The sequence below is a fragment of the Trachemys scripta genome, chromosome 21 (assembly GCF_013100865.1).
Source record: "Trachemys scripta elegans isolate TJP31775 chromosome 21, CAS_Tse_1.0, whole genome shotgun sequence".
Taxonomy (NCBI): Eukaryota; Metazoa; Chordata; order Testudines; family Emydidae; genus Trachemys; species Trachemys scripta.
Window position 1 is genome coordinate 11,298,930 of NC_048318.1, and position 25,174 is coordinate 11,324,103.

General features: G+C 47.7%; 1 protein-coding gene across 1 annotated transcript in view; it reads right to left on the reverse strand.

Moving 5' to 3' along the window:
• The window catches only part of LOC117868478 (tubulin-specific chaperone cofactor E-like protein), a 103,780-nt gene that overhangs the window by 27,854 nt on the left and 50,752 nt on the right, over window positions 1-25,174 (reverse strand). The window contains exons 12-19 of the mRNA XM_034754428.1: window positions 19,415-19,552; window positions 18,203-18,368; window positions 14,957-15,369; window positions 13,918-14,488; window positions 11,322-11,914; window positions 7,536-8,109; window positions 3,308-3,918; window positions 955-1,516 (exon numbers count right to left, since the gene is read on the reverse strand). Coding sequence (XP_034610319.1) covers window positions 955-1,516; window positions 3,308-3,918; window positions 7,536-8,109; window positions 11,322-11,914; window positions 13,918-14,488; window positions 14,957-15,369; window positions 18,203-18,368; window positions 19,415-19,552 — 3,628 coding nt within the window. The remainder of the gene's footprint in view (window positions 1-954; window positions 1,517-3,307; window positions 3,919-7,535; window positions 8,110-11,321; window positions 11,915-13,917; window positions 14,489-14,956; window positions 15,370-18,202; window positions 18,369-19,414; window positions 19,553-25,174) is intronic.

Sequence of the window (25,174 nt, forward strand, 5' to 3'; positions counted from 1 at the left end):
TCTTCTCCTTAGGAATCCCCGGAGTGTCAAGGATTCCTTGCTCCCATATTCACCACCTCCCCCGCATGAAAGCCAGACATCATGGCAATCATACTCATCAAGAACAATAACGTTTGCATAGTGCTTTCCGGCCATGCATCTCAGAACATTCCACAACACTAGGCCACCCTAGTTCCTGTTCTACACAAGGAGGTTCAATGACCTGCCCAAGGTCCCACAGCAGATCAGTGACAGAGCTGGAAACAGAACTCAGGTGTCCTGGCTCCCAGTTCTGTGCTCTATCCACTGGGTAACACTGTCTCACGAGGCTCATCCCTCCATAGAGGTGTCTATGATGCTGCTGCTTCTCAGAACTATGCAGTGCAGCTCCATGTAGCTGCTACGGAGATTACCTACGCTGCTTGGCTGGGACCTGAACTCTGATTCCCTCGTCTGGTCACCAGACTTGGGGTGCTAGTGGAAAATGACAGTCTGGGAGACTGAGTTCTCTAATTATGCACGGGTAAGGGCACTGCTCTGCAGGGAACACTGAGAACTAGTTCAGTCTCCATAGCCCATCCAGCGCCTGTCGCCACGGTGGCCAGCCAGGTGGCCAGTTAGCACCAGTAGCAGCGGTGGTTTTGTGGTGCAGACACTTGCCCACTAGGAACTGGGCCCAGGCCACTAAATTCATCTCATGCCAGTCACCCAGAACAGCCATCAGATGGCACCAGTGACAGCCACTGGACTGGATTTGAATCTAGCTCCCTCTACTCTGTATTGCCATTTTCTCCCCAAATTGTCCCCCTCTCTTTGGCGAGGGAAGCTTTAGGTGTTGCACACACAAAGACAGACCCTTTGCTGCAATTGCTATTGAAGTCGGTGGAGCGACACCAGCTGAGGACCTGGTCCGAAAGCAGACGATCATCCAAGTAATTTACAGGGGCCAAGGTAGAAGGAAAAGGTTCTGCTCACAGCACGAGGTGAAGTTCCTCCAGCCGGTGATGGCTATTCCCTGGGTTTGGCAGGTGCTGGCGTAATTCTGCAGCCAGCTGCAGGCGGTTTGGACAGCTCCCCCGTCAATGCAGGTATCAAACAGGCAGTTCTTGTAGAAGAAGCCGGGGTTGACTTTGCTATGGCACTTGGCGAAGACGCTGCTTTTGCTGGGAATTAGGCTGCACAGCTGCTGGGGTTTCCAGAACCCTTCCACCTTACTGCAAGTGGGGCACCTGTCACCACAGCCCACCTGGCAAAAGGTGTCCCGCTTCACCCAGCTCTGGCCGAAGTCATTGATGTTGGAGGCCACCAGTCCGCTGGAGGTCTCCAGTTCATCACCAGGATTGCCGTTGTAGCGGCCGCAGAGGCCATAGGTGTTGTTCTGGAGGCTTCGCGGGACAGTGACTGAGAGGAAGGTCTTCCAGTCATACACTACCTTCAGCCCAAAGTCGGTCTCCACCACGATGTGGAAGCCAAAGGCAAAGATGTTCACCTTCCCTTGGCCCAGCTTCAAGGGCAGGTAGAGACGCTCATTGTTAATCTGCAAGGACACAGAAGCGGATGGGTAATTATTAATCTGCAAGGACTTGAAGGTAGGATCAAGGGATGTCATTTGTTTTAGGATATGCACCTCATGGGAGATGCTCTGTTGTGCAAGCAGTGACTGTGATGCAGCTCTTAGAAGAAAAAAGTGATGATTACCATAATAATTATAACAACAACAGCCTGGATGAAGCACTGGAGGATGCGGCATTGGGCAGGAGTTGGGCTACATCTGGCTCCCAGCTTTTTCCAGATTGGGGTTCTCTTTTCCATACTGTGTGCTGTTTGTGAGCACCTCTGTTCCAGGACTGGTGTAGACAGTGCAAAGAAACAAGCTACCCAATGGGTACGTCTGTACTGCAATCGCAGGGTGTGACTGCAGCTCGAGTAGATGTACCTGAGCTAGCTTTAATCTAGTTACCTCGAGTGCCTGGGCAGTGAAGCCGCAGTAGTACAAGCCTGCCTGGGACCCTAGGTAATTACTCGGGTAGCTAGCTCACGCTGAAGCAGTTGCTGCTGTGACTTCACTGTGCTGGTACCCAATGTAGCCATATTAAAACTATCTCAGGTACGTCTTCATAGACATGTCTTAAGAAAATCTACATCACTGATTTTTTCTCTCACAAGAAACCGATCTGCAGGTCCCAGACATCTGCTACTACTTGGCAGAGAGGCCCCCAAAGTGACAATAATTAGAAATGGGCCCAGAGCTGTGAAGTTCTGACCCAGATTTGGATCTCAATCTGAACTTCCCCAAAGCCTGGGCATGTTTGGACTCAGTATTTTGCTTTGGCTCTTCCTGGAAATAGGTTCTATTGGGACACCAGGTTCCAGATTCCACAGACTTTTGCCTCACAGCCCCCAACAGTGCACCTCCGGGAACTGACAGCATGGACAGCCAGACGAGCGCCAGTGGAATATCAGCTCATCACAGGGAACTTCCTCCTGCTAAGAAGCGCTCCATGCTGCCCAAGGAGGCTGCATCATGCCCTATGCGGTGTTCAGTGATCACTCAGTGCATCTGCTCTTTGCAAGAGCTCTGTTTTATTCAGAGTCCAGTTCCAGGTAGCTATGCTTAACAAGAGCTCCATAACACCCACCCAGACTCACTATCTGGGACGTTCAGCCCTTAAAGGTACCATCTCTAACACCACGCCGGAGCTTGTTTAGATACCAGCTGTCAGGTTCTGCTCCGAAAACAATCAGACCTTGGAAGTCAGTTAGAACCTCACCCACTTTGCTTGCAGCTCCTAAGAGAACTCAGAAATCCAATCCCTTTCCTGCCTTGATATGGTTACCCAGTTATCCTGCAAGTCCTCCTCATGCAGCTCCCCTGCGGACTTCCCACAAGAGTTTCATATGCACAGGCAGGCTTGGACCCTCCAATGCAGCTTGCTGGGGCTTTATCCTTCCAGAAAGCAAATGTCACTGTCGATCTCTATAAAATGATGGAGGCAGCACAGGGGAAAACAGAAGACCCCTTAAGAAAGTCAAGTCAGGCAGCTTTATGAAATGAGAGACATGGAGCAGCAGAAAACGCTCAGATAGGAACCATAAGGCATTCTGGAGACAGAATGTGTTCAGGACTCGAGCTACAGCAGACAAGGGTGCACAAGACCATGGGTCAGGATCTACCAAAACTTCACCACTTTCCAATAGCATCAACTCCTGCCCTGTCCCCGATTAGCTGGCAGTGTGTACTGTGCTCAACTGAGTCCCACAACCCCAGGCTGCGGCCACTCCCTCCACCCCTCTACCCTCTGGGTCATGTTGTGACCAGCCGACTCACCAGCACCGTGTATTTGTAGGCCCGGTGGATGACTATGTTATAATTGAAGACGTCCACCTCAACTTGCTTCACCCACAAGGCCAGGGACGGGTCCCGGTCCTCGTTCTTGGCCGTGACGGTGAATCTGGGGAAAGTATCCGACCTCTCCACCCGCTGCCTGGAGATCGTTGTGCAAAGGACCAGTGGGCAGCTGCTCTGGAAGTCAAATGAGAATCCATCAAAGGTCAAGTAATGGCCATAGCCGGAGACGATGCAGGAGGCATCTGTGCGGGGCTGGCAGTAGTGGAGGCCATTCTCCTCCAGGCAGTACTCGTCGTCCTTGCAGGAGATGTTCTCGCAGTGCACGCTGTTGTCAGACCCATTGCAGTAGCAGAAGAACTGGCAGTCGATGTCCATCCAGAAGGTCTGATTGGTGAAGAGCTGATGCCCCTCAAAATTACAGCCACACTCGCTCCTGGGGACACACTGGGACCCTTGGAAGGCAAAGCCCTCGTCGCACTGACAGCCCTCCATGCAGGTGTCCACGCAGACAGGGCCGATGACCAGGGTTTCACAGGTCTCGGTGCATGTCATGCACTCCTCGAAGTGGCTATTTTCAGGGCACTGGAGAGCTGGAGGCAATGAAACACACACAACGTCAATGGCTTATTGGGGAGAAAGGCTCCACCGTCACTGGCAATGGAGATTCAGGTCAGAGAGAAGGAGGATGTAGGATCAGCGAGACAAAGAGCAAGTTGTGGTATTGGGTATTGCCACACTAGCTACTGTAAAAGAAAACAACCGTACACACCTCCCATTTCCTCTGATTTCTCCCTCCCCATCCTGCCACCATATCTGGTTTTCTGTTCGTACCCTTCTCCCTCCTGCAGAGGTTTCCTCTCCGTCTCGTCTCAGGATCCAATTCAGTCTGGCCCTCTTGCTCTTTTGATAATTTCTGTGGATTTTCTCCCCCTGACCTCCCTCATAGCTTCTCCCCCTCCATCTCTCTGGTCTTGTCCTTGTCCTTTTCCCTTTGACTGCCCCATCTGTCTGAAACACTTGCCTCCATCAGAGATGCTGACCTAGTTCACCGTGTGAATCACACCCTAACTCCTTTCTTTTGCCTTCAGCTCACAGCCCCAACTGTGTCTGAGATTCACCTTCCTCCCCCCAGCATTGCCTTCCTCCATGAATCCCTTCCTGTCCCCTCCCTGCTGCCACATACACACCAGCACATGGCACTCAGGCTCTTTGCTCTTGCCTTCAAGAATTCCTAGCCCCAGGCCTCCACCTCTAGGCTCCTGTTTCCTCTGCATCTCCTGGTTCTCTTGCCTTACTGCTCCCTTCATCTCTTTCACCCGCTCTCAGCTTCATACCCTTGACCAATGTATCCCCCTACACCTGGATCAACCTCCCCTCTGCGTATCTGCTCCATCTCTCCTCCTCCTTTAGGAATCCTTCCCACCTTCTTCTCTGCACCTTCCCGTTTATTTATTCTTCCATGTCTCATCTCCTGAATCTCAGGACCACATCCTGGGAGATGCTGAGCATTCTTAAGCCCCACCGGGCTCAGCACCTTGCTGGATTACAGTCCCTTACTCTGCAAGTTCTTTGTGCCAGGGAACAGGCGCTACTTGTCACAGATAGTCTGTGGTTGTTATTGCTACAGATCACTGATATGACTCTGCAAATGTGCACGGCTGCTGAGCAAACCTGTAACAACTGCACATTTGCAGAGTCATATCAGGGCTCCGTATCACTGACCCCCACGGACTATCTGTGACGTGTCCTCAACAGCATGACGAGACCATTATGTTCTATTGGGAGGCAGTGGACAGAGCACTAGACTGGGACTCAGGAGTCCTGGGTTCTATTCCCAACTCTGCCACTGACCTTGGCGAAGTCACTTTCCCTCTCTGTGCTTCAGTTTGCCCATCCGTCTTTTGATTTGGCCCTCCTTTGCAATCTGTAGAGCTAGGAGATCTACTGATGAAATGTGCTATATAACAGCATAAGATTCTTATGTTATTATTGTATTAATTGTGCAGAAACATCAGCTCGCCGACAGTCCATTCTAAACTGCAGATGATGGTCGACTTTTCTGGATTCATTGTCCACATCCTGCTTCTCTCCTATCATCATCACTAATATTTGCATTACAAGCAGCAAAGAATCCTGTGGCACCTTATAGACTAACAGACATATAGGACCATGAGCTTTCGTGGGTGAATAGCCACTTCTTCGGATGCATGTAGTGGAAATTTCCAGAGGCAGGTATCAATATGCAAGCAAGAGTGAGTCAGGCTAGAGATAACGAGGTTAGTTCAATCAGGGAGGAGGAGGCCCTCTTCTAGTAGTTGAGGTGTGAACACCAAGGGAGGAGAAACTGTTTTTGTAGTTGGCTAGCCATTCACAGTCTTTGTTTAATCCTGAGCTGATGGTGTCAAATTTGCAGATGAACTGAAGCTCAGCAGTTTCTCTTTGAAGTCTGGTCCTGAAGTTTTTTTGCTGCAAAAGGTAGCCATCCTGCAGCAAAAAAACTTCAGGACGAAAGCTCATGCTCCTATACGTCTGTTAGTCTATAAGGTGCCACAGGACTCTTTGCTGCTTTTACAGATCCAGACTAACACTGCTACCCCTTTGATATTTGTATTACAGTATCAATACAGGATGGTCCCTGGCTTGAATAATTTACAGTCTAAACAGGCAAGCTGGACAAAGGTAGGAGGGGAAACTGAGGCACGGGGTGAGAAAGTGACTTGTCCAAGGTCACAAAGCAGGTCAGTGTCAGAGCCGGGAATAGAAGCTCAGGTCTCCTGACTCTGAGGGCCCTGTCCACTAGACCACAGGGTCTCTCCTTCCCTCTCCCTTCCACAGACTCCCATAAGCCCTCAGTTTGAGAGATGAAGGCTGGTTCATTGCCTATTATGTACTTCTGTGGTGTGGGATTTTTTACATGTGCTTTTGAATTACGATGTTACAACATCGATGGCAAGCTGACAGCGACAGCAAAAAAACATGACTTATTCAAATTACTCTCTGATGATGGCTTACACTATTGTTAGAATCCATCTGCAATTCTGGAACACTCAGACACAGTGTAATACAACTCCTGATGTTCCTGAAATGCCATCATGAAATTACTTAATTGGGAGACCTCTTTCTGCAAGGGAAAGGAAGTGCTTAAAAAAATAGCCTGAGCACAAAAAGCAGAAGCTTTGTGTCTTTGTGTCCAAACAAGATTACCTTCTTAGTTTATACAAGTTGCCCATTTACTTGCCAGTTCTTCCCAACAAGTACAAATGTTTTCTTTCTGCAACACAAGACTGTACTTTGCTACAATGCTACTGGGGCTGAAGCAGGTGCTCATCTGAATAAAGACCTGGTAAACAAGTTAAGAAACTCTCCTACTATTTCCTTTTCGTTGACCCCAATGCATGGCTTAAAATAGCTAGGTAAGAGACTACTTCTTCTTGCATCATTGGCTATTGTTACAAACCACCTGCATTGACTGAAGCCGGCGAAATAGCAAAAACCCACCACCAATCCTTCATTTACAGAGATTTTTGTGAATCAGAGCATCAAGTTCTGTTCAGTGAGGTCATACTAGGCTAGATGCAGGGATTACAGAGTGAAATTCTCTGGCCTGTGCTCTGCAGGATATCAAATAAGATGATCGCAATGTTCCCTTCTGAACTTAAAATGTATAGGTGAAATTCTGGCTCCATTGAACTCAACAGGGCCAGGTTTTTACCCTATGAATCTATGTTGCACCCAGACACCACAGTGATGGGCAACCTTACAAAAACCTAAATAGAGGAAAATAATAGATACGATTAATTATGAATTAGTATTATTCATTCTAGTCCTACACCAGGACCCCACTGTGCAAAAACACAGAACAAAAGACAGTTCCTGACCAAAAAAGCTCACAATTTTCCATGAAAATGTTTGGTTTGGTCAAAAAGCCATTTCCCCCCCTCCAAAAATGTTGAATAGATTCCTTGATTTTAAGGCCATAAGATCAACTAGTCTGACCTCCTGCATAGCACATGGGACCACTCAAACGTTTTAGTCGATAGTCCTTAGATGCGCAGGCTGGAGGTGCAGCTTTGAGGGGAAGGATCTGGGGGTGGAGGGGAAAGAAGGATGGAAAGGGAGGAGGGGGGAAAAAATGAACATACTTGTCCTAGGAAGAAGTAGTAGTTCACCCCACCCAAAGTCAATCCAAGACTTTTCCCCAACTTACGGCAAAAGTTGAAGCTCCTCCACTGGCCGACCTCCACCTCCGCGTTCTTACAGGCGCTAGCGTAACGAGCCACCGAGTCGCAGAGCTCCGACTGATTGCCCCTGCTCTGGCACAGGCGGAAGAGGCACGTTCTGTAGTAGGCCGACGCATTGACCACGCCGTGGCAGTCCAGGAAGGAGCTGTTGGTGGGGTCGTTGATGATCCCGCACTTGGAGCGGCTCCGGTAGTATTTGAGCAGCTCTGAGTCATTGTTGCAGGCCTTGAGCAGGTCCCCGCACTCCCCGTTGCAGATCTCGTCGAAGGTGGTCCAGCTCTGCAGGAAAACCACCAGGTTGTCCGTGCACTTGCCGTTGGGGAAGCAGAACTCGTCGCTGCTGTTCCCGTTAAAGAAGCCGCACAGTCCGGCAGTGCAGTTGAAGTAGACGGTCGAGAGGCGTATCTGCAGCATGCCCAGGTTGGAGTACTGGATACTCACAAGCCCTTCAGACTCAATCACCGTGCCATTTTTGCTCCGGTAAATTTCCAACTGGCCGGAGGGGAGGAAAAATGGCAGCTCCACTTCATAACCATTCACCTGCAAATGAAAGCATGTGGTGGATGTGAAATGCTCGCCGCTATGGAGGTGACCACTGAAAGTAGAGCGCCTTGTGTCCTACTCCTGCAGCTAGCAGCAGACAGTGCTATCGTTCTGCATCACATCGTCATCTGTGTCAAATACAGCGTGGACAACTAAGATTTAAACTGGTGCTAAGTTATTTTAAGAGCAGGTTAGACAACCACCTGTCGGGGATGGCCTAGGTAAGACTTAGTCCTGCCATGGGTGCAGGGGACAGGACTAGATGATCTCTCGAGGTCCCTTCCAGTCCTATGAGTCTATAATGGATTTTCATTCTGATTCTGTATTTCAAACCAAGCCTGCATGCTGCCTGAAAACAGCCCACGTGCCACCAGCAGGACAAATACCACGGTGTGAGAACCACTGATCTATGCTACATTTTCCATCGCCCTCATGAGATCAGAATGGAAGAGTTAGAGGAAGAAACAGGAAGGTAAGGGAGGGCCCATTGTAAGTTGAGCAGGTTGAAGGGGAGTTGCGACTGTTTTAAAACAAGCCCGGGGTCATCTAGGAACCGCACGGCTGCCATTACACTGCACACAGAGCTCATCTGGAACTTCATAGCGACATCTGGATTATAAACTCTTTGGGGATAGCAACTGTCTTTTTGTTCCGTGTTTGTACAGTGCCTAGCACAATGGAGTCCTGGTCCATGGCTGAGGCTCCTCCGTGCTCCCACAATACACATAAATAATCTGAGATAGAACCAAAATTCTCCTTCAAGAAAGAGCACAGGTCTCTTACACTTAAGCTACAGGAGAATCCCCATTAGCAGGATGGAGCCTATGAGACACAGCTCAGCAGTTCTGATTGCCACCAGTAGAGGGCAGTAGTGCATGTGCACACTACCCAGTATGTTGCGAAGCAGTGGTAAAGCTGTGTAACTGCAAGCATGGCAGAAGAGTATCACATAGCTTCATGTATGACAGTGACACCCTTTCCATGCTGGCACTGGTGGCTGGTAAAACTGACTAATTTGGGTCTGAATAAATAAGGATCGCTGTCAGCTTGACACCCCATATGCCTAGGGCACATTCATTTGTAAGCAGCTCTGGCTTAAAACAAGGTTGCAAGGACTATTTGTAAGTAACACTGTAGTGGATTTTAGATTTTTTTCTGTGTGCCCTGATCAAAGTTGCTCACTCTAGAAATCAGTGATTTATCTAACCGCCAGCAATACAGACTCAAGCGGGGATTTGACCAATCAAGCTGGGCTCTTGCGGTGTCTTGCATCATCCTTCACCGCTAACAAACATTCAGCAAGCAGAGCTTAGCTGAGAATTGCAACAGGGACTTTAGTTCACGATGCACGAGCCAGAAGAGCATCCTCGCTTCTCTCCTGCGGCTGTCCTGGGTCAGCAGGGCTAAGACGAGCGAAAGCTCACTGGTGACAATAAAGCACGCAAAGCCTCAAAGCCTCACAGGGAGCAAAACCGTTCAGTAAGAAGGCTCCTTGTTTTCAATAGCTGCTTTGTTGACTATAACTACACTGTAACCCCGGGCTCTGCAGGAAATGGTATTTTAATAAAACCCACAGACTTGCCGTACAGGCATTGTATATTGATTTCCACCTACATCCCTTTTGTCTTGGCCTCCGTTCAGAGTCTCCATGGGCCAGTCGCTCCCAGCACCAGCTTTCCCAAGCAGCGTCTGGATCTGCTACAAATTAAATCCTTCATCTTCCATGCCCTGTCTCATTCCGGGATGTCTGTTTTCTTTGCTCAGCCTCTATCCCCTCCACCCCCACCCTGCTTCACCTCTCTGAGGGTACATCTACACTACAGCGGGGAGTCGATTTAAGATACGCAAATTCAGCTACGTGAATAGCGTAGCTGAATTCGACGTATTACAGCCGACTTACCCCGTTGTGAGGACGGCGGCAAAATCGACTTCTGCCGCTTTTTGTCGGCGGCGCTTACTACCACCTCCGCTGGTGGAGTTAGAGCGCCGATTCGGGGATCGATTGTCGCGTCCCGACGGGACGCGATAAATCGATCCCCGAGAGGTCGATTTCTACCCGCCGATTCAGGCGGGTAGTATAGACCAGGCCTCAGTTAGAAGGAGAAAACAATCAGATGCAAATAATACACCCACAGCTGGCCTGCATCAGCTGACTGGGGCTCAGGCAGAGGGGCTGTAGAATTACAGTGTAGATGTTCAAGGCTGGGCTAGAACCTGGGCTCTAGAACCCTCCCCACTCCTGAGGTCTCAGAGCCTGGGCTCTAGAACTCTCCCCACTCCTGAGGTCTCAGAGCCTGGGCTCTAGAACCTTCCCCACTCCTGAGGTCTCAGAGCCTCGGCTCCAGAACCCTCCCCACTCCTGAGGTCTCAGAGCCTGGGCTCTAGAACCCTCCCCACTCCTGAGGTCTCAGAACATGGGCTCCAGAACCCTCCCCACTCCTGAGGTCTCAGAGCCTGGGCTCCATCTTGAGCCCAAACATCTACACGGCAATTTTATAGCCGCACAGCCTGAGTGAGCTGATACAGTCCAGCCACAGAGTTTTCTTGCAGCACAGACATAACCCTCAGGGTCTTTGGAGATGAGGAAGGTTAAGGATGGGATTTGGGGGCAACTTTTTTGAAAATCCCAACCTAAATGTCCACCAGCATGTTTTGGAGTTGGCAGTGTTGTTTAGTGAGAAGAGTCGGGGCTGCTGGACTCTAATCCCAGCTGGGCCACTCTGCCTCAGTTTACCCCTCTGTAAAATGGGAATAATTACTATCTCTCTCTTAGGGAGAGGAACAGTGGGTTCACCGCTTGTATCGTCAAGCCATTCTGCCTAGGGTAATGGCAACATTTATTTCTAGTGGCCCCATCAAAGCAGCCCTTTGGTATTCCTCAGACCCTGGGAGTTTGTGTGGGCACCTAACCAATGGCTACAGCCTAAAGGGCCTTGTGCTTGGAAGGCCTACAGAGCTTGTCTCTGGTACGTCCGGCATGCTACCAAACCTCCAGGGGATGGGGGCACCGCAGCACTCATGGTTACCCGCCGCAGTGGAGGTGGTGACAAATCACAAGATTTTGTTGAGGCACATGTGTAAAGAGTTCGGCGATTCTCGGCTGCAACGTGCCATGGAAGCACAATATGCTTTCGCTCTCTGTGGGCAGCAGAGAAAGACTCCCCACTCCCTTCCCCCGATTGAAGACTGTCCCTTGATAGGATTCTTACCTTGATTTCAGATGCACTGGAACCTCCAACTTTGACCTCCTGGCCAGCTACCTGGATCCTCAGGGGTCGGAGCCAGTTAGGCCCGGATTCGGGTTTCTTTTTGCTGATGTCAACCTCCAGGAAGTGCGGTCTCTCCGAGCAGGTTTTGAGCAGGGTGTAGGAATGCTCCGGGGGGAACATGAACGCCACCCCATCAAAGGACTGCAGCACCTGGTTCTGGCTCACCAAGCACAAGCTCTCTCGCTTGGGGTAACAGCCCCGGTAGCCGTTCTCTACCGCGCACACCTCTCCTTCCCGGCAGCTGGCATTCAAGCAGCTGATCTCTGCACCGTCCTCGCACCGGCACCGCACCGTGCAGTCTGCGGCGGCCCAGAAAGACTCCCCTATGGCATAGTACCTGCTGTCGACATCGCAGCCGCACTTGTGGATGGGGACGCACTGGTCCGTGCTCAGGACGTGGCCTTCGTTGCATTCACAGCCCTCGGTGCAAGGGGAGCTGCAGGCCAGTGGGGCTGCTAGATCCGAACACGTGGCTGGGCAGCTGTTGGTGCAAACTGAGTAGTGGCTGAATTCTGGGCACTGGACAGCTGTAGCTAGGAGAGGGAAGGTAGAGGAGAGGCTGTTACAAGGCTACTCGTGTTATTCGGGGCCGAACTGTTTTCAACTATGGGCCAGATCGTCTGCTGCTGTAAATCAGCAGAGCTGCACCGAAGCATATGGGCCATTTTACACCAAGTGAGGATCTGGCCCGACTTTTCTGCTGTCACTTAACCCTGATTTCAGAGGAAGTGCTCCTAATTCACACACCTGAGAGATCAGAATGGGGCCCTCTAAGCACACATACTAACTGTCCTTTTTCCGGTTCACACCCACAGTATTCCCCGTCCCATCGCAATCGCACAGCATTGTGGGTTTCTCTCCCACACTTCCCAACACAGCTCCTCATCTGTGCTTCCCCTCGAATTTTCTACTTGCAAAACTTGTAAGAATAAGAGATGAACCGAGGGGAGGAGGTGGAATCAGAGAGGAGAGAGAACGGAAAGAGATTAAGGGAAATCAGGCATAGGACCATGGGCTGAGACATAAAATCTCCCAGAGAATTTCATAGACCCAGACACCATTCAGGTGGTGGTAGTTATATTAATTTAGCTTCCCTTCTAATCCTGACTGTTATGTGATTTTATGACTTATTACTATTCTCTTATTACTCTTTGGATTATTATTATTAGGCAGTCATATGCCATAATGATAAGTGAGATAATGTGTCTGTCTGTCTACCTATCTATGTATGGCAATGATCAACAGACAGATAGTAAGTATGGTGATGATCAATAGAAAAAGAGACATTAGTATTCAATGTTACCACTGACATACTATATGGATTTCTCTCTCGTTATTATCAACCCCTTATTGCTTTCTAATTTATCATAAGGGAGTATCGTTTGCAATTGTAGCCGTGTTGGTCCCAGATTGTTAGAGAGACCAGGTGGGTGAGGTCATAACTTTATTGGACCAACTTGCATAGGTGAAAGAGACAAGCTCTTGAGTGTCGAGGCTGAACAATAGCACTGTGTAGCTCGAAAGTTTGCCTCTTTCAGCAACAGAAGTTGGCCCCCAAAACGATATGACCTTGCCCACCTTGTCTGTCTTATCATTCAGCACTCCGATGCCGCAGTAGTGAGCACGGCATGAATCCCTAGGTAGAGAGACGCGATTAGATTGCCATTATTAATAAGTATCATTATCCCCTTACTGCTCTGGGGTTGACACCGCTACGTACGCTGGCTGGCAGAGGTAATTTAGCCACTTGCTTTAACCAGTTACACTGGTGGCCGATGGTAGCCTGGAAAGAGGCAACCATTCCACTTCTGCCATTCTGAACTGGGACACAGGTGTCGCCACTACACACTGGGTGCGTCAGATTTAGCATCCTGTCTCCTGGAGGTGGCTGATGGTTCAGAGGGAGGTAGGCGAACGGCCTCCATTACACCCCCTTTGTCTCTAAATCGCCCTCTTGTGCTGAGGTGCTCTCCCCTCTCCCCCATTGCACTCAGTCAGACAGCACCCACACACACAAGGAAAAGTCCTTTCCTGACTCCTCGCAGAGGGGGTCAGCTTACACCCTGCACTATGGGACGCGGGGCCCCAGTCTCCTCTCACTCACGCCAGTATAAATCAGGAGTAATCCTGCAGAAATCAGCTGAGTTCCCTCTCCACAAAAGTGGCACAAGAGAGAAAGCAGGTGGAGAGATTTAGCATCTCAGCTGATGGGCAAGGGCCATTAAATGAGCCAGCCCTGTCTTGAATCCAGCCACAATACCTAGCACACCAGCATTGAGTTCCATAGGGCACTCGAATTTCCTTCCATTTGTTCAACACTCTAACTGCCCTTTAGTTACTAGGCGTCCCCTTGTCCTTCTCATGTTGCATTTCAGGATTGAAAGGGGGGACTGCTCGGCTTTCACTGTAACTCTGGCTGCCTCAATCAAGTCCCTGCCGGCTCGTCTCCGGGCTTATCTCATGCAGGGTTTTCACTTCAATGGGAGTCTGTTGCGGGTCCCCGAAACCACCTCCCGCCGCCTCAGGGCAGCCTTACCACATCCTGTCTGGGTTCGCCAGTCTCCCACTGGAATCCCCAGGGCTTGGCACACCAAGGCGTAAGCCTGGATCGCCTGGCAGAGGCCGGTGCCGTTGTCCCGGATGCTGCACAGGTCATACACGCAGCTGTGGACGAAGGCCGTGGGGTCCACAATGGCGCCACATTCCCACAAGGGGCCGCCGGTCTTGTTGATGAAGCCGCAGTACTCGGGGGTGAAGTAGAGAGACTCCATGGCAGCGTCGCAGAAGCTGCAGTTGTCTAAGCAGCCTGGGGAGCATTTCCACTCCGGATGGTACACTCGCCAGCTCTCCCCCAGGTCCAGCACCGACGCCGCCAGCCTCCCGTCCGAGCGAAGGGTATCGTCCTGAGGATCCTTGTTATAGTTCCCGCACAGCCCACAGGTGGCGTTGATGTAGGTGCCCGGGACAGAGATGGAGGCATAGTGTTGCCCATCGTAGGTCACCAAGACGCCAAAATCAGTCTCCACTGCGGTTGACAAACCGCTCTGGTAGATTTTTATCGCCCCCAGTTCCAAGGAGAGGGGTAAGGACGTCACCAAATCATCCACCTGCAGGAGCAAAGCAGAAGAGTAACATCAGGGAAAACGGCAGGGTTTCCACCCCGTTAGGAGTCCAGGGGTGGGGGGGTTCTGCCAGATTTCCACTGCAGCGGCTGAACTGAATCCTGGAAAATGGGCCCCTTGCAATGTTGGAATCTGAGCAAGATGGTGAATTGGGAACCAGTGACTGCAATCCAGCCCCAACCACCTTTGAAGAAGGGGTTGGATTTTAAGGGCCGGGTTTGGGCCTTTCCAGTTTTCAGCACTACCTACACTAACCCTTCCCTCCTCCCCGCCCCGCCGCCCCCCACCTCCCCAAGGAGTCCTAACAAGGCTTGGATTCCAGACAAAGACACTGGTCCAGATCCTGAACTGGTGCAAATCATCATAGACCCACTGACTTCAACAGAGCTACACCGTTTTGCACCAGCTGAGGATCTGACCCAAGGAGTTTTCTTTCTTTGCTGGGGCTCTTACCTTAACTTTCCCAAAGCTCCCTTTGGGGATAACAATCTTGTGAGAATAAACCTCCACCGAGATATCCTTCAACCAGGAGACAGAGGAGCCACCTCGGTTCTCATTCTTGGCCTCCACGCTGAAGAAGGGTAGGTTAGATTCTGGCCAGCACTGCCGGGTGAGGAGGTAGGCGCAGGAACCCTGGAAGTGAAAGAGGAAGCCATCGAAGGTGTGGTAGTGTGGGTCTCCGAACACCACGCAGGTGCTGCTCTCCACCGGCATGCATTGGTAGAACTTGTCCTTCGGCTCACACACTTCGTAGGGGCCGCAAGCCATCTCCTGGCAGAAGATCTCATTGTTAAAGTCCAGGCAACGACATTTGGTGGAGCAGTTGGCGTTGTCCCAGAATATCTCGCCTGGATGGAGAAACTGCCCTAAAAGAACCCCACATTGCGTTACTTGTCAGAACAGAGGACCCGTGACACGACTTAGAAGAACAATCAAGAGTTCCAAGTCATTTGTTCTTTCTGATCCGGGTCCAACACTGGGAAAGTTTACTGGCCCTGAAAGCAGGACCACCAGCTCAATACATTTCTAACAGGGCATCCCAGGTGATGTTACTTCCTATATCACACCACCCTCTAAATTATAACACGTCACAGCCCAATTCAGCAAAGCATTGGAAACACGTGCTTAATTTTAAGCAGGTGAGAAGTCCCACTGAAGTCAATGGTGCTACTCATATGCTTAACATTAAGTATGTGCTTCGGTGAATCATGACCTCTGTTATTGATGGGCAAAATCAGGTAGATTTTCTAGTTTTGAGAACTACTCAGACTATTTTGGGGAGAGGGGAGTGTACAGAACTAGTCTGGGTTCATGAACCTTTTCTCCCTGGAATTTGAAGTCATTTGTGCTTAATATATTGCAATATATTAAGTCAACCTGTTTTGGTTACTCTTTATAATAGTGACAGTGAATCCACTGTAATTATTCTGTAATTACACTAATTAACCCTTTTGATAGCTGTAGTTACTAATTTCACACAACTGGAAGGTGACAGAGTAATTATGGAACAAACACAACATCGTCAATGTACCTGAATTCTAAAAAAATACAATATACTAACTATAAAACCAAAGGCATATTAATAAGTAATTCCATAACATAGTTGGCCTTGGGTTATATGAATTAGCAATGATTAATTATCAAACAGCATAAAAGCAGTGTAACTACACTGTATTGTGATGTCTATTGCACGTTTTTCTAGCTGAATGGAGACCTGAAAGGAGGGAGGAAGATCTAAGAATTTAGACTGGCAAAAGCAAGTGTCTTTTTTTTCCCCTTTAGAGTCTCTCTCTCTCCTCCATCTGCTCCCTCTTCACAACCTCTCTCTATTTGTTTTTCACTCTGCCCACCCTCTGCTCATCTCTCCCCTGGATTTTCCTCTCTTTCACGCTCTCTGTTCTTTTTCTTTCCACAGAAAAATCTCTCCTAAACATAATGAGACCCCAATGATGCTTGCTTTGGAGCCAACCTTCCAAGCCCACAATATTCGAGTGGGTTCCAAATTAGGCAAAACAAACCTGCTCAGACCCACTTCCTATCACTGAAAATCTGAGATTCTTCTCTTACAAATGGCATTGAGCTGTCAGCTGTGATTTCCATATTCATCTAAGGGATTTAGATGCACTGCTTTCATTAACCTGTGGGCCTAAGTCCCTTTGAAAATTTCAGCCTTCATTCTGAGCATTGGTGGGTCAAGTTTATAACATAAGAACGGCCATACTGCATCAGACCGAGGGTCCATCTAGCCCAGTATCCTGTCTTCCAACAGTGGCCAATGCCAGGTGCCCCAGATGGAATGAAGAGAACAAGTAATCATCAAGTGATCCATCCCCTGTTGCCCATTCCCAGCTTCCAGCAGACAGAGGCTAGGGCCATTATCCCTGCTGTACATCAGACCTTGAACTTTTTTAGGGGCTACACAGGCCCTTTGGACTAGCAGAGCTAATCAGCACTAGTCAAGGGCTACATATAAACAAACTGCAGATCTCAGACCAGTATACATTTTCAATCCTTGACATTTCAGGCTTCCAGCAGTGAGTGAAAATTCTCTCTTGTTAGAAAGATTTCAGGAGCGAAGGAGACACTCGAGACCGTTTTATTTGTAAAATCATAATGCAATAATCTCTATGCCGCCAAGTCCCCCTGGTATCACAATGAGCGCTTCTATCACTTTATACCTATGCACGGTCAGTGGCATACAAACATACCCAGCAGGTTGTGCAGGGCCATTGAATTTATCCTATGCATAAAAGCAGCAATCCATAATTCAGAAGCAAGGGAAAGGAAATCAGAGTATTGTCTTTTTACACTGATGGCATTTCCATCAGGCCAGCCAGGAGAGTCTCTTTTGCTGTTGTTTCTCTAGCTTATCTGCAATGCCAAAAGTACAGGGATCTCAATCCTTACTGAGAATTTAAACCCCTAGTTTCACAGGTTTATAACTTTGAGGTGGGGGAAATGTAGGCTTTTAATTACAGTCAGATACTAAAAAAATCACAGAAGGACGGGAACAAGGCCAGCGTATATTATAGCTTCCCATTGACATTAATGAGTTACACAGCCATATGCGAGACAAAAGAACAGACTCACAGCTCTTTATGGGTCCATTCGCCCCTTTTAAAATGCTGTGAAGTTAGGCCTTCCCCACACTAGCAAATTGTCCTAATTACAATCATCGGTGCCAAACGCAGCCACAGCCGCAGTGCAAACCTCTAGTGGAGACAGGGAAAGCCGCTATTTGCACTAGCCCTGCCTGAACCCAGACGAAGCTGCCCCAGTGCAAATCGCAATGTATAGTGGTTTACCCAATCTATACCACTAAGGGTTTGCTACCCAGGGATGAAGTCTTGGCCTTACTGGCAAAACTTCCATTGACCACAACAGGGTCTGGATTTCATCCCTGGCATCAGGTGACCATCATTAGAAAATGTAGTGACTTGCGCAGGGTCCTACAGTGACTCAGAACTAGAAGCAAAGTCTCCTGACTCGCACTCCCACACTCTCACCACTAGGCCATTCTGCCTTCCAAAGAGGCAGCCTCTATCCCAGAGTGTTTACAATCTGCCTTTACACGTTGCAAAGAATACGGGCAATATAATAGCAAAGCAACAGCAGCAGCATATTCTGTCATTAACTTTCAAACTGGATCGCCTTGTGTTATATGGTAAACTTCAAAGACATGAAAGAAGCAATTTTTACCTCTCAGGCTGCAGCCATTGGCTGGGTCAATTTCTCTCCCATCTATTTTGAATACCCAGCGTCCAGGGACATTAACATTGGTTGTATCTTTGATATTGATTATCTCTGGGGTTCTGGAACCGGGAATGCTAAAATAATTGGTGCTATTTCCACCGTTGAATCCTGCCTGGAACACAGAAAGAGCAAAATTGATCTGAAAACACAGAGATCATCCTTCCCTTAAGTCTGTTCTGTCTCATATTTCTTGCCATCGCTGATGTTAATAACCCTGATTTCTCTGTACATTTTGCAGTTGATTATCTTGTGTTCACCTCCCCTCTCCACTGTGATCACCATAAGATCCTGATGGCAGCTACAGCAACTCTGTACATAGAAAAGTCACACTGGGAAACTAATTGGAACTGATTAATTTTTTTTTAACCTAAACTTTTTTTATTATTATTACTACCGTATTTTAAATACAAAAAAGGCTATTTGGCCAAAAGGAAATCTTTTGTTTGTGGTTGTTTTCTTTGTCTGCTTGTTTTTGACAAACAAATTGAAAATTATTTTTTGTTTTGCTTTTTCAAAACCAAACATTTTCGGTAAAAATCCTGTTGTCTTCAATTTTCAGAAACAAAACAAAACAAAACTTTCATTTTCTTTTGGATTTTCAATGAAAAGCCAAACAATTTTTGGAAGGAAGGAAGGAAGGAGAGAAAAGAGAAAGGAAAAGGGAGTGCGAGGGGATGGATGGAGATGAAGGGATAAGAGGTTTTTTTTAATTAAAAAAAATTGGTACTTTTCAGCCAGCTCTCAATTTCACGTATTTTTAGCTACCTTTACAATGTTAGGTGTTTAGCTTTTATCAACAGGATTAAAACACACAGTTTCCTTCTGCTGGTTATTTCATATCTCTCCTATTCCCCCTTCAGTCTGTGAAGAAGAAAGAAAACCAGCACCATGTGACCAGCCAGGTCTCCTCCGTTCACCAGCAAGTGCCCTGTGAACCAAATGGTCTACAGACCCCGAATGGATCATCAAGCAGGAACCTCGACTGTTTAAGCTAAACGACCTGGTCTAGCCACTAAAGGAGGACAAAAGCCAGGCTGCGTTAAGGCGGGTCACGTCTTCACTAGATCATATTTCTCTGCTGACGCTGTCAGAACAAGGAAGGTTGGAGGTTAGAGCATAAACAAAGATGACAGTGAAGATGCACAGTAAGGGCCTTACCTGGGCCATCACTCCACCGAGTCCGGTTAAAGGATCTCCCCCACTTGCTGTTCCAGTGGTCCACATGATTTCTTCATAATTAAACATAGCAAACGTGGACTCTCCATCTGAAATCAGGAGAGCTTGAAAGGTGTTCACCTGTTTAAAACACAGACAGGCATATTCACAAAGTGAGATCCCCCACCCGCAGCTTTTGCGCCATTTTTCTGTGCTCGCTTCTTCTGCATCAATCCCATATGAAATGCAATAGGGAAGATTGATAATTAAACAGCAAAAGCTAAGCATGGTATAGCATGCCACCCAACAGCTGATTCAATCCCCCTTAACTGCATCCATAGCTTTCCAGAGCATAATTCCATCTGGGACACCATGGAAGACAGATTAAATCTGTGATCTATTTTAGCACCGATAGATGGCAGCATGAGAACAAGCACTGAGAAAGCAATCAGCCGGGCTTGGATTGCTGCAACCTGTTATCTTAGCGTTATTCTATCTCAGCTTTATTCATCACAGTGTTATCTTATTGGGTTACTTTCCCCATTCAGATGCTATAATAATATTAACAATGGCTTCTATAACAGTAAACAGTGTATTGTACCCAAGGAAATCTTGCTTTCCCAAGCTGCAGGAATCCCAGACCAATCTGCAAAAATGTATTGACAACATTCACATAGTTAAAAATTGAAGAATCGTTTAAAAACAATCTATATTTCAGATAAATTCATTCAGCAACAAGCCAGCACCCCATGCTAGGAGGAGGTACTTTGTCATCTTCTAAAGAGGACATAAAATGAGCTCTTGACCATAGAATCCCAGAGCATTGTCCATAAAGCCCTGTCCTACCTGGGTCCACATGAGCTAATCTTGCATCCCTGGGAATCCAGTTGAAGGATCTGCCTATAAGAGTATACTGGCAAATTCCACCTGAAGTAATTCAACCTTACCCATCTAAATTCCACCTGCATTTCCAATTGGATATGGTATCCTTCACTTCCTGTCCTAAACCATTCTATTTTGGTCACTCTATGCTAATTAATAGTCATGCTTCCCTCCGAAGAGTGGCTGCATTTCAGTGGTGGGTGAAATTGACCACGTACGTTCCCTCACTTATTTTACAGGGATATTGTGTGTCTAATGAATCAAGGTCTGGAAAAGTGGTTTGAGATCTTTGCGTGAAAAGCGGCTAAAGTAGTGCACCGTATTATCATGTAACGTTAAAAAGTCCAGATGACCGATGAAAACATACTGAGTCATCCAGAACCAGACCCTCAACAGATGTGAGCTGTTAGAGCTCCACTGAAATCTAGGTAGCTATGCCAATTTACACAAGCAGGGATCTGGTTCACTGTAAAATGGGCCATGTCGAAGGGATATTGGTTTTGTATAGACTTCTGATGGTCAATTCATGCCATTTTTAATTTTTGTTTAAAGTGAATCCATTGTTTTGACCATCATTTTAAAAAGAAGCCAGAAGCCCAAATTCATTCTGTTTCATGATTCATTATTATTATTAGTGTGGTGGTCGCTTCCAGCAGCCCCAGTAATAGAGCAGGACCCCACTGTGCTAGGCAGTGTACAAAGAGAGAACTCAAAGATGGTCTCTGCCCCAAAGAGTTTGCAGTCTAATTATAAGACAATAGGCAACAGATGGCTGCAGACAGACTGACGGGGGAGTACAAGGAAACAGTGAGACAGAATTGGTCAGCACAGTAGGCTGTGGTATCAGAACACCAATGGCCTAACCACTGTCATGAGTGTTGTAGGCATCACAACAACGGAGAGTTTGAAGAAGGATAATGAGGTAGATTTGCAGATGTGAATGAGGAGCTCCTCCCAGCCGGGAGGGGCAGCATGGGAGACTGCGTGAAAATTTAACAAGTGGGTGACGGAGGCTGGCACCATTGGCCAATCGGCAGTGGGAGTTGACATTTCGATAGTGAATGAGAGATGACAGGTAGGGGTGAGGATATGCCTGGAACGGCGCTGAAGACAAGCACTTTGTGTTTGACGTGATGGAGATGGTTGAGCTACTGTCTTTAATGGTGTTAGATCAGGGATAAAGCATGCCCAATAAATCTGAAAACCCGCTCCAGAGTGGGAAAGAAATACTTTTCTAACTTAAATTGACATTTTTACTGATTTTTTTTTTTATATACTGACAGTCAATTTTTTTTTAACCCAGCCAGTATATTTCCTGGTCTTTGCCAACTCAATTTCCAAACTGCAAGGTATGAAACTTAAAAGGTATAAAATCTATAGCCTGCAGTGCCTGTAGGAATGCAGAACATGATGGGGGGGAAATCTTCCTCTCCGGATGTGATTTTCCACTGAGTGCAGCCAGCTCCATAAAAGTGATATTCCCCCCAGTGAATCATGATCAGGCATGGTCCAAAGCCCACTGAAGCCAATGAAAAGATCCCATTGACACCAGAGGACACTAGATCAGGCCCTTAAGGTGTAGGTCTGCCTTAAAAGGGTTTACATAAAAATAACACCTTTTTACCCAACCAGTTTACTCCCACTGGGTCCAATTGTGCCTCCAGGGAAGTCAATGTTAATGTTCCAATTGATGTCAATGATTCGTGAGAGATCATTGTCACAGTCTACTTGGCCTTGGTGAGGCCTCTGCTGGAGTCCTGGGTCTTCTTGTGGGTGTCACCCTTTAAGACAGATGTCGACAAATTGGAGGGAATCCAGAGGAGAGCAACAAAAACCATCAAAGCTTTAGAAAACCTGACCTATGAGGAAAGGCTAAGGAAGATGGGCCTGTTGAGTCTTGAGAAAAGAAGACTGAAGGAGGGGGGGGGACCCTGATAACAATCTTCAAATATCACAAGGGCTGCTTTGAAGGGGGATCAATTGTTCTCCATGTCCACTGGAAGTAGGACAAGACGTAATCGGCATAATCTGCGGCAAGGGAGATTTAGGTTAGATAGTAGGAAAAAAATTCTACCTATAGGGATAGCTAAGCACTGGTTCGGGTTCCCGAGGGAGGTTGTGGAATCTCCCTCATTTTAAGAGCAGGTTAGACAAACACTGGTCAGGGGTGATCTAGGTTTACTTGGAACTGCAGGCAGGGCCGGCGCTTCCACTAGGCGACCCTAGGATTTGGGGGGGGGGGGGCATTTTGCTGTCTTCGGCAGCAATTCAGCGGCGGGGGGTCCTTCCGCTCTGGGTCTTCGGGGCGCTTCGGCGGCAGGTCCTTCACTCACTCCGGGAAGCACCCCAAAGACGCGGAGCAGAAGGACCCTCGCCGCCGAATGCTCTGAGGAGGAGCGCTGCCACCTAGGGCGGCAAAAACCCTGGCGCCGCTCCTGCCTGCGGGGGGGGCTGACCTAGATGACCCATTGAAGTCTGTTCAAGCTCTACATTTCTGTGATTCAGGCTTGGCTCCCTGTGAGAATTCAGAGCCAGATCTGCCGGCTTTAGAGACAAAAATGAAGCTTCGACCTTGACAGCTGATCAGGGAGGGTGACGGGTGCACCTGCGTGGAGCTCTACTCATGTCAATGGGGCTCTGCGGACTGCAGGAGTCCACCCCTGCAGAGCCAGCAGAGCTAAGAGACCACGGGCTGGGCCCCATTCATACACAGATAAGGAAGGCTGCTCTGGCAGCCTGTGACTCAAAAAATCTGGATCCAATTCCCAGCGGTGTCGCACTCTCCCTGTGTGACCTTCAGCAAATCACTGCAGAACTTCCCGCTTCTGCCAAGGGGGGGATTAACAATCCCTCCTTTCTCCCACCCCTCGTCTGTCCTGTCTATATAGATTATAAACTCGGATGCAGAGGCTGGCTCTTACTATGGGTATGTACAGCGCCTAGCACGTGGGGCCCTGATTTTGGCCGAGACCACCAGGCACTGCCATGCTATTACTAAAATAATCAAAAACTAAAATCCAGTCTGTTAAACGTGTGCAAACCCGCCGAAGATGAGGGCGCACAGGCATCACTGAGATCCAGTGTGGCCAGCAGAACCATTATCGTCAGAAATGACGCACTCCGACAGAAAGTTCCCATTTGAATCTCAGAACTGAAGAGTTTGCAGCACGAACTGGCAGGAGACACCTCTTGTCAACAGAGCATATTTGATCCAGAGTCACAATAACCATGGAATTCCAGATAAAGCTGGGTGAAAAAACTGATTTTTCGATTCACTGGCAATCCTGAAAAATTCCCTTCAGCCGCCCCCACAACCCCCGCTCCATTTTTTATATCTGTTCAATCCGAAACCACGATTTTTCAAAAACCTTCATGAATCAAAAAGTGGGGAAAAAAATCATTTTTGGCTTGAACAACACAGTGCACTGAAAGGGAACAAAATGTTTTGTTTTGACTGCAATATTTAACAACTATTTTTTTAACAAAATGAAATGAAATTTCAAAACAAAACATCATTTTGAACCACAAAATCAAAATGTTTCATTTAGAAAATGTTGACAGGAAACAAATCAATTGGCGGGGGGTGGGGGAGCGTGTGGAAGACAGGTGTTGACCAAAATAATTTAGCAAAATGAAGACGAATTCTCAAAGTGTTTCAGTGTCTCCAAATCTGCATTTTTGGCTGAAAAAGTTTTCAGCTGAAAATTTTGGCCTGTCTCTAATCCCTGATGCCATTTTTACTGAGTCACTCTTCAAAGCAGGCATTATGGAAGTTTTGCACAGGTTTTCTGCATTGGGGTGAATTTCACCTTCAAAAGTTGCATATTCTATTTTATATGTAAATCAAAAGAATTCTCTGATATTATACAGGAAGGATGCTATATACCAAAATAAATTGCATTGTGTGCAATTTTCCCAGCAATACAGGGATCTCAGTACTGCTTCTGGCTCAAAACACTTTGGAACTGTGTGCCAATGAGATTAGAAAAATGCATTAAATTTCAAACAACCCTAACAAATGGAAAGGAACAGGGTTCTTTGTCATAGCTGACTTCCTAAGAGATCAGACTCCTTTGTGTTTCTGGAATTAAAGAGCAGCTAATCCAGCCAAATCATTGGCAGAGCTTTATGACCAATTATGATAAATCTTTTACTGCACTGATCGTCATTGTGATAATGCTGTCAATAATCTTTTTGATTTCCTACATCTATTTGGGATTTCAAAGCAGCTGTTCAACTCATACTCCTGAAACGTCCTGACTGCCCGCTCAGATTAACATGGCATAGAAATAAATCCAGCCACAGCCACAATAAAAACCCATAAGGTTGTTTGTACCCTGCAAAAGGTCCCCATTTTCTGTTCCCAGTCGCAGGTTTTTAAGAGAACGGATTTCAGCCAAAGATTAATTTATTGCGACTTCCTGGATTTGAGAGTTTTCTTAAGAAGCAGCTTCACTTCTGGAGCCCGTTAGGGAGAAGAGAACTTGCTTTGCCTAAGTTTGAAGCCAATGGGGCCTTGGACATTTGATTCTAGCTGAAAAATTATTGGGCTCACATTTAACTCAGAGTGGACGTGGGTGGGGGAGGAGCAGGGAGAGAGAGAGACAAAATCCAGTGAGGGGAAAAATAAGATGGACAATGGAGTAGTGAGTGGGAGAAAAAGTAAGAATGAAAAGCTAAAGTCCCCCATTCTTCCTGCCCTCACAAGCCATTTGTTTCTTTCACACACACACCCCCGTTGTACTTTGTCTTTTACTTACCCTAGACTCCACTGTGGTAGGTGCTGTACAGTCATTGAGTAAAAGATAGTCCCTAGCACCAAAGAATTTACAACCCTAAACCCTGATCCTGCAACACTCTCCATGCACACAGACTTCTCCT